This window comes from Aquila chrysaetos, chromosome 12, assembly GCF_900496995.4.
Source record: "Aquila chrysaetos chrysaetos chromosome 12, bAquChr1.4, whole genome shotgun sequence".
NCBI lineage: Eukaryota > Metazoa > Chordata > Aves > Accipitriformes > Accipitridae > Aquila > Aquila chrysaetos.
The window spans coordinates 12,881,253-12,899,545 of NC_044015.1; the positions used below are offsets into that span (position 1 = coordinate 12,881,253).

General features: G+C 38.4%; 1 protein-coding gene across 2 annotated transcripts in view; it reads left to right on the forward strand.

The window, feature by feature from the left end:
- Positions 1–18,293, forward strand: part of HMCN1 (hemicentin 1) — a 218,050-nt gene that overhangs the window by 165,924 nt on the left and 33,833 nt on the right. For both annotated transcript variants that reach the window (XM_030031794.2, XM_041128002.1), the window contains exons 59-80: positions 513–626; positions 760–962; positions 1,197–1,278; positions 1,409–1,540; positions 1,765–1,914; positions 3,159–3,318; positions 3,941–4,065; positions 5,596–5,779; positions 5,946–6,043; positions 6,439–6,717; positions 7,316–7,506; positions 8,692–8,773; positions 9,568–9,704; positions 13,455–13,596; positions 14,660–14,804; positions 15,694–15,821; positions 16,226–16,382; positions 16,561–16,682; positions 16,885–17,049; positions 17,261–17,368; positions 17,830–17,967; positions 18,150–18,284. In XM_030031794.2, coding sequence (XP_029887654.1) covers positions 513–626; positions 760–962; positions 1,197–1,278; positions 1,409–1,540; positions 1,765–1,914; positions 3,159–3,318; positions 3,941–4,065; positions 5,596–5,779; positions 5,946–6,043; positions 6,439–6,717; positions 7,316–7,506; positions 8,692–8,773; positions 9,568–9,704; positions 13,455–13,596; positions 14,660–14,804; positions 15,694–15,821; positions 16,226–16,382; positions 16,561–16,682; positions 16,885–17,049; positions 17,261–17,368; positions 17,830–17,967; positions 18,150–18,284 — 3,177 coding nt within the window. The remainder of the gene's footprint in view (positions 1–512; positions 627–759; positions 963–1,196; positions 1,279–1,408; positions 1,541–1,764; positions 1,915–3,158; positions 3,319–3,940; positions 4,066–5,595; positions 5,780–5,945; positions 6,044–6,438; positions 6,718–7,315; positions 7,507–8,691; positions 8,774–9,567; positions 9,705–13,454; positions 13,597–14,659; positions 14,805–15,693; positions 15,822–16,225; positions 16,383–16,560; positions 16,683–16,884; positions 17,050–17,260; positions 17,369–17,829; positions 17,968–18,149; positions 18,285–18,293) is intronic.

The following is an 18,293-nucleotide window of genomic DNA, read 5'->3' on the forward strand; positions in this document are numbered from 1 at the left end:
TCAGCCCTGTCTTGCTGGTATCATGTGACTGGGGGCTGTGTTACAGCATAAGCTAAAGCACAGGCGTGGAAATTGCTTAATGGCAGTAGAGGCATCTGTGCAGATTAGTAATGTAGACACAGGCAGTAAGTAGCTTCACGAGTGGAGACAGGTAAGACTGGGGAGTAAAGAATGGGATAGTGACAGAGGTAAGGGGAAAGGGCATAGTTATGTTAGGAGACAGCCATTAGCAGCTACTAAACAGACAGGTCTAAAAGGAGTATTTGTGGCCCAAACTTGTAATTAACAGTACTAATGAAATTTACCCTAAAATTTTAGTTCTCTTGTCTGGATTTTTTTTTTTTTTTTAAGGATTTAAGAACCTTAAAAAGCAATGGCAGTGCAGTGCTTTTTTGAATCTGAGGTTAATTTAGTGCCTGTGCTCAGTCTGTTGGACCTGGAATTTTAAAATAGCATTTGAGATTGACACAATAATCACAGAATAAATCTCAAACCTTCTCTCTTTACTTCAGGTGCTCGGACTCTGCAGATTCCCCGAGCCAAACTACTAGATGATGGTGAATATACTTGTATTGCCAGAAACCAAGCTGGGGAAAGTCAGAAGAAGAGTTTCCTAACTGTCCTTGGTTTGTTTTTTACTATTTTCTGAAATAATACCTATTGCTTTGAAAATGCAGTATTTTATATTTATTTTTATTAGGTTGTTTTCTGCCCTCTCACCAAAAAAAAGGCAAAAATAACTCTGAGCTTCTTCTACAGTGCCCCCAAGCATCAAAGACCGTAGCGGAACCTCACTGACAGTGCTGAATGTGAGAGTGGGCACTCCGGTGATGTTAGAGTGTGAATCCAATGCTATTCCACCACCAGTCATCACCTGGTACAAGAACAGGCGCCTAATTTCAGAGTCTGCAAATCTGGAGATCTTAGCAGATGGGCAAACATTACAAATCAAGGGTGCAGAGGTAGGTCAGGCTTTTGGAATGCTGTATCTGCCACTACTCTGCTACTGTTAAGCAACTGTTTTGCCCTTTATTGGTGTTTTCTACTAGCTGTGCATAGGAGATGTATTTGCTGGAGGCCTTTCATTCTGTGAAAAGGACCTTGAGCTGGCAGAGGCAGAGGCTGTTAATATCTCTAAACTGTAGCATTAAAATAAGACTCCATAATAAGGTTTTTTTAATTTATTTTTATTTTAGGTTTCTGACACGGGCCAATATGTGTGCAAAGCCATAAATATTGCAGGGCGAGATGATAAAAATTTCCATCTTAATATTTATGGTGAGCATACTCTGCATTATCTGCAGTAGTTATTATAATACCATAGACATTGTGGAGTAGACAATTCAAAATCAGTTTACAAAAATATTTGATAACCAAACCATTCTTACTGCTTCCATTCAATTTATAGTGCCACCAAATATAGAAGGCCCTGAACAAGAGTTGGTCAATGAAACTATCAGTAATCCTGTTACCTTTGCGTGCGATGCTACTGGAATTCCTCCACCAACATTAGTGTGGCTTAAGGATGGAAAACCAATAGGTAACAGTCTCTCACGCTCTTTCTGCTCTTTTTTCCCCCTTTGGGGCACCACTGTGCTATTTGCTGCCTATTTTTTGTTTCTTCTTCATCTGTCTCTAGACAGACTCTTATGTTAGCTGATCTGAATCTTTGTTTTGTTTTGAAATTTTGATGAAAAAAATTCTCAAAATGTGTTTGCTGTCTGTGGCCTGCTTTGGAATGACTACCTGTTTACATATTTTCAGAAAACTCTGATTCTCTTGAAGTTCATATTTTATCTGGTGGAAGCAAGCTTCAGATCACTCGCTCTCAGGTTCTAGACAGTGGGACCTACACATGTATTGCCTCAAATATAGAGGGAAAAGCTCAGAAAAGTTACGTGCTTTCTATCCAAGGTAAGGCATGAGAGTGCAGTGAGCAGAACCGGTTAATAATTGGTTGAGTATGACACTGTCTCTGTACTAGAGACACTGAGATGACATAACTTGAAAGCAATCGGTAAGGCTGTGTGTGTTTGCTACTGATCACATCCTTCCTCCTGCTGAACACTGAAGCTACGCTGGTTGATTGACTGTGGAGCACCACACGTAGATGGTTTCAGAAGCAGTGATACCACTTGCCTTTTTTGCAATAGCAAATAGGAGGACATAGCAAAGAAATACTGGCAGAATTTCCTTATGTTCTGCCCCCCCACCCCGCTCAGATGAGAAACCCTTATTTGTTATGGAATTGTCTCCTGCCTTGCACTGCAACTATCTTTGTATTCCTCTGTTCCTAATGACTCATCCCCATTAATTGCGCTAGTTCCCTCCCCTGTCCAGTAAGACACCTATTATATAGCATCTCCGGCTTTCTGACATCGTCCTTTCCCATGCCAGCAGTTGCTGGTTGAGGAAGAAGAGGGAGCATCAGCTGTGAGCTGAGTGTGCAGGCACACCCATGTGCGATAGCTGGCCATCTAGTAACTCTTTGTCATGGCAATTGTTCCTTGGGGGTGCCGGTTTTTTGTGTGTGTCCCTGCCTGTCTGCCAGTTTTTCCCCAAGCTTAGGAACTGAATATCAAGCTGCTTGTTTGATCAAATGTGACTGAAATAGCTTGAAATGCTCAAAACTTACTAGTGGGACTGACAGTCTTGATGGATAGCATGACTGTCATCCTTGTTCTTTAGAAGAACAGGCTAAAAATGGCTGCGGGTTAGGATGGAGTAAGTGTGCGGCTCTTAACAGGAATATGATAGTCTTGATGCAATAGAGCATGTGACTTTGCATGCTCTAGAGTTAAACAGGCATTTAATTGTTACAGTGCATTGTGATGTTTAATGAAATGGGATTTTGTCATAATACTGTACATGTTGGCATTGTTTAAGCAGATAACTGTAGATATTAAATATAATGGCAAAGATACATGTTTTTTATAATTTTGTAAATTAGCTGTTTTAAGGAATGATTAAAGTGGCTTTGAATTTATCTTCGCAGAACCTCCTCTAACAACAACATAATCGTGTACTTTCTAAACTAGATTTGAATGAAGGTACTGCAATATATGCTAGTACTTATGAGCTACTGCAGTGTAAGTTTTACAGTTTAGATTATGTTTCTTGCTGATGAATCTTCTCTTCCCTCCATCATGTATTTCCAGTTCCTCCTAATATTGTTGGCTCTGAAATACCTAGTGAGGTCAGTGTCCTCCTGGGAGAAAGTGTCCAGCTCATCTGCAATGTCAATGGAGTGCCCATGCCTGTTATGCAATGGCTTAAAGATGGAAAAACAGTTGCCAGTGATGATTTACAAAGAATAAGGCAAGCAAAAATAAGCAGACACTGCATTGTCATCTTCTATAATTTTAAACCTCAGAGGGCCCTAAAGAGGGAGCATAAAAGAGGGCCCTACGGGGCGAGTGTAAAGAGAGCCTGAGTCTTAGCTTAGCCAGGTTAAGAACATCATCTCCCTCTTTAGCTTCTATAAATCTAGTATACTTTGTTACTACTTTGATTTTTATTTATATTTTTTTTATACAGAGATAAGTATGTGATATCTATTTCTTTCTCAGCTAATAAATTCCATTAAAGTTCATCAGGTTCGTTAAAGTTTATTCATGTCAATAAGTTCCATTAAGTTCCTTTGGAGGGGAAGGATCTGAGACATGGAAACATTTTACTCTTGATGCTTTTCATCATGGGTTCTTCAAAGGCCTGCTTGGAATTGAATACTAATACAAGTTTAAATACAGGACATCTCTAGGAAAAACTTCCTAGCCTATCTCTAATAATAATACTTTGCAAAAAACCCAATGGTTCTCTCACCAAATTCCCAAGAGGATAGATACAGGTAGCTTATTTAAATGTACAAAACTGACTGTTTATTTGCCAGGTCATAGGAATACGTAAACAAACTCACTGGATTTTACGACCTTCCTTGTAGGGTAACTCCAGACGGCAGCACATTAAACGTTTTCAGAGCTCTCAGTTCTGATACAGGAAAATACACTTGTGTGGCTACTAATCCTGCAGGAGAGGAAGACCGAATTTTCAACTTGAATGTATATGGTGAGTTTTCACAGATGCGAAACTGAAATCTGGTCTATAGTCCTATCTTTGTAAGCGCTCCCAAGAGAGGGCCAAGAAATGAATGCCTGTCTTCAGTGTAATACTACATGCATGTGTTTCCAATTTCATGTACTGTAGATATCACAGTATATTACACAGGATGTTCTGTCAATGACAAAACGATTGAAATTACTGGTAAATGTATTTTGGGATAAACAGAAATTAATTCCTTTGGTGTATTTCATAATAGAGGAATTCTGCTTGTGGTGATTTTTTTTTTCTTGTAGAGAAAGATAACACTTGGGGCTGATTTACTATGATACTGCTATTTTTTTTGTTCTATTAGTTTATCTTCAATAATTCCAATCAAAGCACATTAGCTAAAACCAGAGTAGTATAGTAGGGAACTAATAGTTAAAGGTCCCTAGTGTTTAAAAGAAAAATTATAGAGTTTTGGGTTAAATTCTTCTCTTGCACAATTTGACATACAGAAGATAGTGAGCATAACTCTTCTTTAGCAGTGCAGAGAGTGGACATTTCAATTTGTGAAAAATATGTCCATTAAGTATAATGACTAGTGTGAAAGAGTGAAGAGCTCTGCATAAGGCAGTGTTTCACAGTAGTGTGTCTGTCCCAGTTATACAGAGACTCAGAATCAATTGGAATTAGGAGCATGAGCAGACTAGCAAGAGATGACCTTTGACAAAATAAATAACAATACTGAATGACCACATCATATCTTCTGGGGACAGAATGGCACCACACAACAGTGGAGACCTTTTTGGTCAATTTGTATTCATCGAGGTTCAAGCAATAACCAACTTAGATGGTCTTATCTATGCAACTGCCATGGTGTGTGATGGAATCTTAAGTCAGCCAGAGCTTGGAGCTGTATGTGGCTGGGCCTTCTTTATGTAGTGAGTCCCTTCTTGCCCCCAAGACCAAGGCTTTCAAACTAACATGTAAAACCAACAAACGCAAAAAGCAGTTCTTTTACAATAATCAGCCAGAATACTTAACCAGGCATTTTGAAATTTTCTATATTTAAAAGTTAAGTCAGCATATACATCTAGAAGTTAATAAACTAACTTTCCTCCTGCATGATTCTAGCTTTCACTTTATTTAAGATTTATTTCAATAGGTAAGTTTGAGTGGCAGCAAACTGCCAAGTCCCATCTGGCCTTTAAGTGGTTCAGCCCATCCTCTGTAAGGCCTGACCACCTGCTTCCTGCATTGTCATTCTCTACCCATGAGCTTCAGGCTCTGAGCTCCCTCTTGTTTGCCACAGCCTGACAAATCAAAGAGATAATCCACTATCATTCTAAAGTGCATCTGATTTTAAATATGTAAATTGATAATTTATTAGTGCTCAATATTATTGTTACAGGATTTACTCTTTAAAAAAATGGGGATCTTCTTATTGAATTGCCTGTGGGGCATTAGGTGCAGGATTTCCAGCAAGGTAACACACATGGAATGGTTTTAAGAGCCAGTTTTAATATCTTCCTTTTCAACATTTACAAAATGTAGTTCCTCCAACAATAGCCAATAATAAAGATGAACCAGAAGACCTCACTGCCCTTTTGGACACCTCCTTAAATATTGAATGTACTGCTACTGGAACCCCACCACCACAGATAAACTGGCTAAAGAATGGCCTTCCTCTGTCTGTCTCCTCCCAAATCAGGTTGCTGTCAGCTGGGCAAATTCTCAGGTTGGTTTTCATCTATTTTAAATAGCTGAGTTTTCTGTTCTCTTTTGCTGTATCAGCGTAATTCTGCTAGTATTTTTGGAAGCAAGAATAAAATTTGATCCAAACCATGCCATAGTAAAGATAATGTATTCCATTTACAGCTTGCTTAAAATGATTTTCTCTTTAGACTTGCCCGAGTGCAGATACCTGATACTGGTGTGTACACTTGTGTGGCATCTAACAGGGCTGGAGTGGACAACAAACATTACAACCTTCAAGTTTTTGGTGAGTTTCTCTGAAATGCTTTATGTAAAGATTCTTATTTCTTAATTTCTTAAACCTAATATTCAGTTTTCTTTCTCACCAACACAAAGTTGCAGACAAGCACAAGTATATCTTACATAGGTAATCATGAGGGAAAGATTAACTTTTTAATGTGGTTTTTTTAATGGAAAATGTTTTAACCCTAGAAGAGTCCTTACTTGAATTGGCACCCATAATGTGTCACAAGTTTTTTAGAAAGAATAATAATGTATAATTTCTAAGTGAATTTTAATGCATGTGCTAAACATGAATGTAAGTGGGGAAATGCAAAAGGGTAGCTGCATTCCAACTTTCTTAAATTCAGAATTAACACTTGGGTTGTACTCTGTATGAATCAGATCTTTGTTTCTTGGCAGTACCACCAAGCTTGGATAATGCAGGAGGAACAGAGGATGTGACCGTAGTAAAAGGCAGTTCAGCTTCGATGAAGTGTCTTACTGATGGCAATCCTGCCCCCACTATGTCTTGGTTTAAAAATGGACATCCTTTAAGCCTTGGAGCTCACCTGATGTCAAGTAACAAAGGAATGGCCCTTCATTTTGTAAAAGCAGAGATTGGTGACACAGGCAAATACACTTGTGTAGCATCCAATGAAGCTGGAGATATCAGCAAGCACTTTTCCCTAAAAGTGCTGGGTAAGTGTTAACCCCTCAGATGAACAAAATATGAGCTGTAAATTAGTATCTACTCAGGACAACAATTAAAAAAATATCGAGGGATAAGGAGTATTTTCAAGAAACATTTACTGGGATAAATAAGAGAAATAAGGAAATGGAATGTACCTAAAGATGTGTGGATGTGTAATATAGTATATATTTTTTCATGTTTCCTGAGTACTGAAATATGCTATAATTAATAGTAAACTAATATACAAAGTAATTTGGTTTAAATTAATAACTTTCGTTAGTAGAAATTCAGCTTGACAGGTTGACAGCACAGGAGATGGCATAGCTGAAGGTACAACAGCTAAAGGGCTAATAAATACATTCACTGATATCTTATAATGTATTTTACCTGGGAATATGAAAACATTTTCAAACTCATAATTCCAACTCATAAAATATGCAAATTAAGAGGCAGATGGAAATTACATGAGATACTCAGTGAGTTCATGACACAGTCAGAAATAATACTAATGTAGACTAATTCTGCGAACTCTAACCACAAGGCTGTGTATCATGTTTTATAGACTTTTTGAGCCAATAAAGAATTTGAATGTTTTTCCTTCCACAGAGCCACCTCACATCAATGGTTCAGATGAGCCAGCAGAGCTCTCTGTCGTTGTCAACAACCCTCTTGAACTTCTCTGCATCTCCTCTGGTATTCCAGTCCCCAAAATCTCATGGATGAAGGATGGACGCCTGCTTCTGCAGAATGATAATGTTCGTGTCCTAAGGGAAGTCCTTCGAATAACCAGTGCTCAGGTAGAGTATTTGTTTCAAATAGGCTCAGTTTTGCAAACCCTAGAGGAGTGCACAGAACTGCCTGCTATTAGGACCATCTTAAGAGATGTCCTGAAAAGCCTCTGTAAAATCATCCACCTGCCTTTGTGGTTAGAGAATACATTTTTCAAACCTTGCCTTAGAGTTTCCCATCCAGAACAAGCAGTAGTATTATAGGTTGAGAGTGCCCAAGCACTTCTGCCTCTTCTGAGCATTATTACTCCAAGTTTATTTCAGAGTTCTGTAATTTTTTTATTTATTGGTACTTCTTGTTACAAAGCAGAACAATCAATGCTAGGGACTTGTCTTTTTCTGGGGTTATTTTTGGTTTTAGTCTGTGTCTGTAATCTGTTCTTGTTCATTTCCTACCTATTTGACTCTTGTTACTATCTCTTGCTTTTCTTCTTTTGTGTTTTATAGTTCCTCCTCAGCCTTTTTTCATTTCTTCTCTTTTCATTAGCTCGGATTTTCCTAATATCCATTTGCTTCTCACATGTATAAGTTGTAGATTACAGAGAAAACTGCATTTGCAGTCATCTTTGTGCAAGTTAAGAAAAAATAAATGAAGACAATAGAAAGACTTTCAGATTAATTCAGAGAATAAAGGAGTCCAGGGAAAAATAACCTTTAAAAACCTGCTGTACTCAGCCTAAACTAAGGCTGTACTCAGCTGTGGACAGCCACACTGAAGTTCACCAAACAGAAGTGGGACAGGGCTTGGGACTGATTGCTGCTCCTTTTGTTTATAAAGCAAACGCTCCTTGTCTTTACAATGAAGAGTTTGTAGGAAGAAGAAAGCATAAAAGTATTAACGAGTATGTGTGCACAAAAAGATTTCCTTAGTACCCAATACCTATAGCCAGTTCCATCTTTATTGATAACCTGCTGCAAAAAGCATCACAAAGAGAAGGGTTATTGCTGGAGACACATTATCCAGAGAGATTTTATGGGGTCCTGCAGCTCTGAAGCAATCTGTGTACAATCCTACCATGGTAAAGTAAAGAAGTTTTCAAGAACTTCATTAATTTATTTCAGGCATTCTTTATTTATTGTGTTTGTGTTCAAGTGCTGCCTGTTACATGTTGTTGTCCATGTTTGTATTTCACAGTTTTTCTGAATTGTCCCCATATTCTATGGTTTCTGCTGAAGTTGTTTGTGTGTTTCTAGGTGGAGGACACTGGAAGATACACATGTTTGGCATCCAGCCCAGCAGGAGATGATGATAAGGAATATTTAGTAAGAGTGCATGGTAAGTTTAATTTAGGAAAAGAAATTATTCCTTCAAAGCATAAACTGCTCAGGTACATAGCAGTATCTCATTTAACAAGTTATATATTACTAAAGAAGAAATATTACGTGTTTTGAGAAAGTGATATTACACCATATGATCATAATTAACATTTCAGAATAAAGGTAACTATTCTGAACATGATACACAATTAAAAGCGAAACTTCTACCTGATGCAACTGATTTCTATTATAATTCCAAGTCTTATATTTTGAATACCTAGGAAGTTTATAGATACCAGTATTCAGTTGGATTGAGTTTATTGTGCTTACTGAAAAAGAATGTGAAGTATACTGATACCTTTTTCTACTGAAAAACTAAGATGATAATAGATAAGAAATGTACTTAGAAATTAATACATAAAATGTAATGACAGTAAAGGAAGTATAAATGGGACTTCTGCAGTTCTACAATATGCCTTGGATTTCTTCTTGAAGATTTTAGCTCCCATGTTTATTGATAAACAGTTTACGGAACTTTGGTGATCTCTGCTCTATCTGGCTTAAATGCTGGTACTCTCACTGAGAAGGGACTTTAATTTCTGTCATGGTAGTTTCCAGTGTGTGGATTAGGAAACAGGTTCACCAGTTAAACAAATGTCATATATTTAACATGGGTATTGAAAAGAACTAATTAATGATATTGTAGCTTTGCATTTATTTTAAACTTAAGAAAGAAATTAGAAATTTTCCATAAGTAATTTTAATGCTAGCTCATATGTGTGGTGTTTATTTTTTTCTTAATTTTTGTAACAGTTCCTCCTAACATCGCTGGTACCAGTGGTCCACAGGACCTCACCGTGCTGCAGAACAGACAAGTTATACTGGAATGCAAGTCAGATGCTGTGCCACCTCCGACAATCTCATGGCTTAAAAATGGAGAACTTCTAGAGGTATAGTGGTTATGTTATTTGAACTAGTCTTTTGCTCCCTTTATTTTTTACACACAGTGCTTGAGGTTTCTTATTCTGCTCACTTGCCCCTTCAGTGCAGTCCAAGTTATGGTGCCTTGAATTCAAGAGAAGCTGAGTAGCCCCAGAACAAATACAGTTAGTCCTAAATGAGTACCTGAAGCTAGCAAGCATGTGAAGTGGCCATCCCGCTGTTACTTGTTCTTTTTTCCTTTAGGGGGATCCCTTGCTCCTCCTGGATCCTCTGAACAATGCTAGAAGCCTTCGGTATACTCCTGAATGGCTTCCCAGGAAAGGTAGCTGAGAAAAGACTACACTATATGTTTCCTTTGGGTATATTATGCATCCTCATATTTTAGTAGTATTCAGAAAGGATTTAAATTATTTACATTGGAAACAAAGAAAAGAGAATGGGTTGCTAATCACCACAGTTTTGTATCAAATACATCTTTTTCACTCAGAATTCCATGTAGTGTCATGTTAAGGCATCGAGTCTTTGCTGGTTGAGAGACAATTAGCAAGATGAGGATGGTTTATACAGAAATAATTTTTTGCTTCCCATCTTCTTCCTTGGGATCACTGAGAAACCAGGTGCTATCCAACTGAACAATTTAAGTTCAGTTATTAATTGAACTTAATTAATAATTTTCCCTCAATTGATCTTTATTCACCTGAAGTTCTGCTTATTTGCTTTCCTTCTGACATGCCATTCCTCAGACTCTTACTCTGTTGTAAATTTAGAAGAATGAAATATTAGTGGACGAAATAGGAGTATGGTGGGTAATTATGTCTTACTATGTGCTGCTAGGGAATGTTACCTTGAATATAGCACAAGAACTAGCTAGAAACAAGTTTAACAGAAACACCCTTCTTCTGAATGATTAATTCTTTAATTGGGTAGTGATTATTTTTATGAAAGCAAGGTGAACAAGGCTTGGAAGTCAGAGTATGTGAATACTTTTTGCCTCAGTCTTCCTTGGAAAGCTTGTGTTTTAAAAGCAGTACTCAACAAAAATAAACCGTGAAAAGAAGCCAGGGTTACAAAATTCACCAGAAAACAAAGCAATAGAGGAACACTATGATAGACATAGGTACTCAGCTGATAACCTGTGAATTAACTTTTGCAATGTTAGTTTTCTTCTTGCCTTATGAATTCATGTCAGTATGTGAGGGCTGAGACATCTTGGTTGTGTGGTATGGTCAATCCCCTGCCTTTTGATTTATAATAGAGTAGGGAATTTCAATCTCTAGAGTTAGTTCTCCTCCAACACTAAATTTAAGCTATAAATTTAGTTCAGACACGGCACTCGTAATTTGTCACATGTATTTTAAGTAGCAGACTTGGGTTTATTCTGGTCCCTACCATCCTTTTCATTCTTCAGCTTAGCTTATATAAATATATCCTCCAGATATCAGGAAAACATTAGTGTCCTCCTGAATGCCTGGTTGCTTTCTCAAACTCAAAGAAATATAACAGCCTACTAATACTAAGCAGGTGAGAAAGAGCTCTCCTTGGGTGTGGAAAGAGAAGTGCTCTGTGGCATATCATCCTCCTTATCTTGGAAAAATAGAGGTTTCGTGGTGACAAGAGAGGATTGGAGAAAGTCAGGTTCTCAGATTGCAGTGTTATTTCAATTTAAATCATCACTGATTTTTGTGAAACACCCTTGTGGTGGAGGGTGTCATTCCTCCTAGTTTTGTTGTCTTCCACTGTGCAGATTTTGAGGTCTACTCTAGACCTCTGTATGCTTAATGATATAATTGTGCAGCACCATGATTTTTGGTAGCAGAACTTGTCCCGTTCCAATGTCGGGGAAGGTTTCAATATGATCCCAAGAGCAAGATTAAGACACAAACGAGGTCAAATGCCATATACTCAAAAGAGCTTTTATTATCAAAAGTATCAAAAGTAGAAAATAGTAGCGATAGGATAGAATGGAAGAAAAGGCAGAAATCAAGCAAGCAGTTGGGATAGAGTTGCAAGGGTAGTCACCACCATGGATCCAGCGGCATCCAGTTGGTCCTCAGTCTTCAATTCTTTGGTGGTGGGTGCACACCACGGCTTGTCTCCACGTGTTTTTTATAGGGCATAGTTCGATGATGCATGCACATACGTACTGTTCATGCACTGTTCACACACTGCAGGGTTCGTCTATGACAACACCTTCGCATGATCAACACTAGAAACCAGTATCTTATCTCAAAGGCTACAGTTTCCATGAGAATGGTAGTCTCCACATTCCTGCATGCTTCATCGGGTTTCCTCCCCTGGATGCCTCAATGGCCTGGTAATCATCCTTATGGACAGAGGAGTGTCCTGCTTAAACAGGCTATCCCAGAGACAAATGGCTTGAGATAAATAGTTCACAGTTCAGTCTCTCAGGTCAAACAATCCTTGAGATGAATGGCTTGAGATGACAGTCCAGTCTCTCACACCTAACAATCTTTGAGACAAACAGCTCAAGGTAACAATTCAGTCTCTCACAGAACTATAGAAAGATCTAGCCTCTAGCAGCTTTGGAGTCCTTGTACCCTTCATTGATCTGGAAATGCACATTGAGTGTTAAGAAAAGTAGGTAGGAGTGTCTTGACCTAATCTGGCTTTATTTAAACACTACAAGAATTGCTGAATTTGTATTTTTTCAAAGATGGGTTTTCTGACGTAACTTGAGTAGAGTATAAGGATTAAATGATAGCTTCATTGCTTGTCTTTTGTCATCTGTATGCTTCTGTGTTTAGAAACCATAGCATAGGCTATGTACTCAACAGGAAATACCAATTATTACCCCAGATCTGACTGTCTGTAATTTACTCTGATGGTGAATCATTTCACCTGTGAGGCTCCAGCACTGCTGTTTATTCTGCACTGGTAGACTTGCTGAGTTGGTGCCTAGTATGAGACCAGCATAGTAGGGTACTAGTGCAGAACCCAAGGAGTTTCACCTATCTGTTGTAGTTGCTATTCTCAGATCTTCTAACCAAAAGAGTAGGCGGGAAGGAATGTCAGCTTTCAATTTTATCTGAAGTGTGGGTAGCACATACTGGAAAAGTTTGAGTTTCTGTTCTTTTTCTACTGTTTTTTTAATCCAGTCAGGTTTTTGAAAACTTGTAGTTGATACTACTGTCAGTCATTCATGCAGATATGATGCAGACTGGTTGTGGTAGAAAAGCTTTGACTTCAAATGGCTACCTAGCAGGTGCTGTAGAGTCACTGTAGAGCTGAGAAGAGTGGTATCCTCATATTCAGAAATGCTGGCTAGTAAACTTTCTGGCTAGTAAACTTAGTAGGCTAAGGTTATGCTGGCTCCCACCTGATCAAGACTGTGATGTTTGAAGAACAGTGTAGAGAAACTTGTATTTCTTCTGCCTGTAGAGTGCATGGATTTTTCAAAAGAATAAATAATGTCCATTGTGTGCTATTAGCTGCCCCTTTCTATAAAAATTCAAAAGCTCTTTGGCTATGTAACCTAAAAAAGTTGCCTTTTTCAGGCACAAGTCCCAGTAGGGGTTTCAAGGGGGAACCATTAAGCAATGATAATTTTTTAAAACATTGTTTACCCTATTATCTTCATGGAAGTAAACAAAGTTAAGCCAGCAATGAATTCAGTCCCTGGTTTGTCTTTGGCCTTCTTTCATGGCTTTTATTACTCTGCAATGAAAGAATGTTCTATCTTCATAAAGAGAACAATGGTAAAGTTAAATTTGTCAAACTCTCTCTCTCTTTCCCCTTAGGGAACTCCTCGAGTTCGAATCCTATCCAATGGGCGATACCTGCAGATCAATAATGCTGACCTCAGCGATACAGCAAGCTATACATGTGTGGCAAGTAATATCGCAGGAAAAATGACCAGGGAGTTCGTGCTGACAGTACATGGTAAAATCATGGATCCAGTCTTGTGCATTTTGATCTTTGCATGGTATTTCTGCAGGAGTTAAAATGGCAAGAAAGAAGCATTAGTAGTCTCTTTCTAGCCAAGTGTTGGCCACTTAGGCTGTGTCTAAACTGTTGGGACCATGTGTATTACCTCATGTGTGCCACCATCTGAGTCCACAGTTGTCCCCCACACTAAAGGACCTGTTGGGGACTCGCCACAGCTCACTCTCCATCTGTCTGTGCTTCCTGCTAATGGAAGGTGCTGTGCATCTAGCCATCATCCTGATACAGAGTCACGATACATCCAGAACGAACACCCAGATCCAGGACTGAGAAATGGTCTTGGACAAATTCAGATAAATTCTTAAAAGCATTTGACTGGCACCTTGGGGGACTAAGTTTCATAGCTAGCTTGGCCACCAGTTTTGCAAGTTACTTGAAAACTGTGGCTGCTTCTCTGCACCTGTAAGCATGAGATAGTAGGAAGGTAGGGCTTGAAGGGCCCTATGCATCTCCATACTTGTCCTGTACTACCATAGGCCTGAATTTAATTTTAAACCTATTTATTTTCTCACCTCTAGTCTGATGAGAAACTATTCTATTCTCACACCTGGGTGATGATAAGAAACTTTTTTCCTATTTCTGTTCTGTTCATAGCCCAGTCATGTGTACCTGCATTACACTGTGTCACCCCAGCGACTGTCCTTACTGGTCCAATTAAAATTCTTTTTTCTCCTTAATTTGTAATTAGGAAGCAAGGATATCACCACAGCCTTATTTCACTGAATTAAATATGCTGAAATCTATTCCTGTTTTAGCTATATGATAACCTTTGCAGTAACTTGCAAAGATGATCTTTACAATGCATTTCAGACAAACTTTCTTTTTCATTCCCTACTGCATCATGGCAATTATCATGCACTACACAAAATGGTAAGAAACTTGTTTCTGTCTTTGCAGTGATCCCCATACCTGTTACTGCATCTGTTTTCACATGTTTAGTTTCAATCATTGCAGCATAAAGTTTTTTTTCTCTGTATCATCAGCAATTTTCCCTTTACAGTGGCTCCTACAATCCAAAGCAGTCCTCAGACTGCTGTTGTGCATCTAAATGCTTCTGCTGTTCTGGAGTGTGTTGCAAAAGGAGTACCAACCCCGAGAATTACATGGAGGAAGGATGGGGCTATTTTTACTGGAAACAATACAAGGTATTGTCCAGAAGTCAGCATAAATATTCTTCATTGTTTTTTAAGAATGTATTATTAATTACAGAAAGCTTAATTAGACCTCTGATTTGTAAATTAGTTTTGTTTTCACAGGTCAGAACTAATATTTGTACTATCATCTTGTAGACCCAAATGTGGATAATATGGTGATAGAAACAGTAATACAAAGAAGTTGTTCTACAGAAAAGTAGCAGTACCAAGGGTTTCATGCTTTTATTGTAAAGGACAAAAAACTCCTTTGACAACCAAATGTAGTAATAATTCTTCTGATATTAAAGATTTTGAACAGTAAATGTGAAAGAACTTTATTTTTTTTATATATATGGAGTTTTGGGATGAAGCCAAGCAATTTCATGCAGACCAAAAGCTACTTGAGGGTACTGTGCAGTTTCTAATATATAAAACTTTCTATATGTGTTCTAGTATCAACTTTTATTACAGTGAATGGTTTCTGTCTTCTGATTGTTTTAAGGGGCAGTAGTTTGGCATTTTCTAGAACTGAGCAAATGCTAAAGAATTCAGTTATGTTTCAAAGAAAAAAGAAAATGTACAAGCATTAATTAGGTTTTTTTAAGGTTAAAAGAGAAACCATAAAAAAGGGCTTTTGGATATCTTCTGCAAATCTGGCATCATTTATGTGGAATCACTATGTCAGCTAGATTTCATAATTTCTCTGGAAAATGGATGTGCTGGGACAGAGTGAAGTCAGAATAAGTGCAATAAATGAGAAAACTCTATGTGCCCAAATTAAGACACCGTGTGTTCAGGCTATTTGTTGTGGACCCCGAGTCATCTTTTCCTTCTGTACTACCAGGATAGCCTATGGTTCTGTTGGTTGGATAGTAGAAAAAAATATATGGCTTTGTTTCAGATATTCCATGTTAGAGGATGGATCTCTACACATCCACTCAGCACATGTTACTGATACAGGAAGATACGTGTGCATGGCAACCAATACAGCTGGCACTGAACGCAAACGAATTGATCTGCAGGTTCTTGGTAAGAGTTTTGGTTTTAGATAAATATATGTGTTTTTACAAGTCTGAAGTCCAGTTACATCGTTTTTCTTGTTCTGCCAGATCCAATTTTAAGTTTAGCCCCTTTTGAGCTGCTCTGGTTAAAAAACCAAACAAACAAACAAACAAAACAAAAAAAAAGGAAGACATTTATGGCCTTAGGAATACAACCCAAACATTCATGACAAAAAAATATGTATTCCTGGTGCACTGGAACTAGAAAGACTTGACACATCCCATGCTACATGTTTACTACTGTCAAGTTACTCTTTACAAAAATCAAGTAAATGTCTTCAGGCAGTTCAGCTCTACATATATAGGTATGAGAGGGGTGTGTGGGCATATGTATATAATTATTCTGAATAATTAGGCTTTGTTTGTCCTTAGTTCCTCCAACTATTGCTCCTGGACATACGAATATTACAGTTACTGTAAATGTGCAGACCACTTTGCCTTGTGAAACCACTGGAATTCCCAGACCAGCAATTAGCTGGAAAAAGAATGGGCATCTGCTTAGTGTTGACCAGAACCAGAATACATACAGGTGAGAGGTGTTTTCTTTTCACCATGGGTTTAAAGTTTTCAAGGATGATTTTGGCACTTTAAAAATCTAGCCATGCTTAAATATAATCTTGTATAGCCAGCAAATTCAGTGGTCTGATTACCTGAGAAGAAAAGAAGTATTTCAATGGCTTTTACTTTCTTCTCTTTTCTTTGTTCAGACTTCTATCTTCAGGTTCCTTAGTAATCATTTCTCCCACTGTGGATGACACTGCTGTCTATGAGTGCTCTGTGTCAAATGATGCAGGAGAAGATCAAAGAGCAGTTGAGCTCACTGTTCAAGGTAGAGGGGATATTGCTATTACGTGTGTATGGCACCCAGAATTTCTTTGGGGCATTCTAATGTTGAGATGAGATTTTTATATCATTCTTTTATGATACTGATATCCATAAGTCTCTGGTATTCCCAAGAAAGATAAGTTATTTCCAAGAATTCATAAAAATGAAAATGGGCAAGTAACCTTTACACTGATCTTCATTTTTAGTGCCCCCATCTATAGCAGATGAAGCCACAGACCTTTTGGTAACAAAGCTGTCTCCAGTAGTAATTTCCTGCACCACATCAGGGGTTCCTGTCCCCTCAGTTCATTGGACCAAAAATGGCATAAAGTTGCTTCCCAGAGGAGATGGCTACAGAATTCTCTCTTCAGGTACTGTGCATGACTGGAGCTCAGCCACAGAAAATCAGTGAAAGGGTGTGATTGTACATGTCTGGAAGTAAATAATCCCCCTCCCCCCCCAAACTCCTCTCCAATTCCTTAGAATAAAAATATAGACCTCTTTAGATGGATGCTGTAAGATAGTTTTACTGTGAATACAGGATACTGCTGTATGTTCTAATGCACTCTCTCTCTGCTGCAGGTGCTGTTGAAATACCTGCTGCTCAGCTAGCACATGCGGGACGGTACACCTGTGTGGCCTGGAACGCAGCTGGCTCAGCTCACAGACATGCCACTCTTCATGTTCAGGGTAGGATGGGAAGCTGAAGTGGAAGTGCATTCTGTCAGTAAACGTTGCCCTTTAAATACATACGTATGCTGCAGAGTAATGGTGAGGCCAGAGTGGACCATCACAAGTAGTGTCTTGCTTAGCTGAATTGTCTCGTGGGTGCACTGATTATTGACAAAGTCATTACTCATGCAAAGTTACAACTCTGGTACTTTGGATAGAGCCCCCCAGTCCATGCTGCTGTAATTTAGTTTTGTAAGATTTTTGTTTCTTTGCTTTTTGGTAAGTTAAAATGTATCTGTGATGGCAAATTGCATGAAGTAAGGCTGTGTTCTGTACCCATACTCATGCTGAGCATGTTGTTATATTTAAAAGCACTTCCACTGAGCTCTCTGTAAGGATGGCAGAATGCAGCCATTGCTAATATAGCCTTCTCAGACTCTCAGGTTATGCAATTTTAGTATCTTCTGTATTTTCCACAGAACCACCAGTTATCGAAACTCAGCCAGGGGTGCTGGATGTCATTGTGAACAATCCCATTCTACTACCATGTGAAGCGACGGGTACACCTCGACCCGTAATAACATGGCAAAAGGAGGGCATCAATATAATCACAACAGGTATCCTCTTACAGCCTGTAAATCCAGCCTACTTGCTGTAACTCAGAAGCTTATTTTCTCTTTTTGGAATGTTCAAACTTATATCTAAGGAACCCATTCATTTAAAAAACAAACAAAAATAAAACACACACACACACACACACGCACACAGAAGTGTCATACTTTGCTTATATTTGTTCTAGGCAACAGTTATATGGTTCTTCCAAATGGCAGTTTACAGATTGCAAAATCAACTGTTGAAGATGCTGGCACTTACATGTGTGTTGCTCAAAATCCAGCTGGCACTGCTCTGGGGAAGATCAAACTGAAAGTTCAAGGTAAATTAT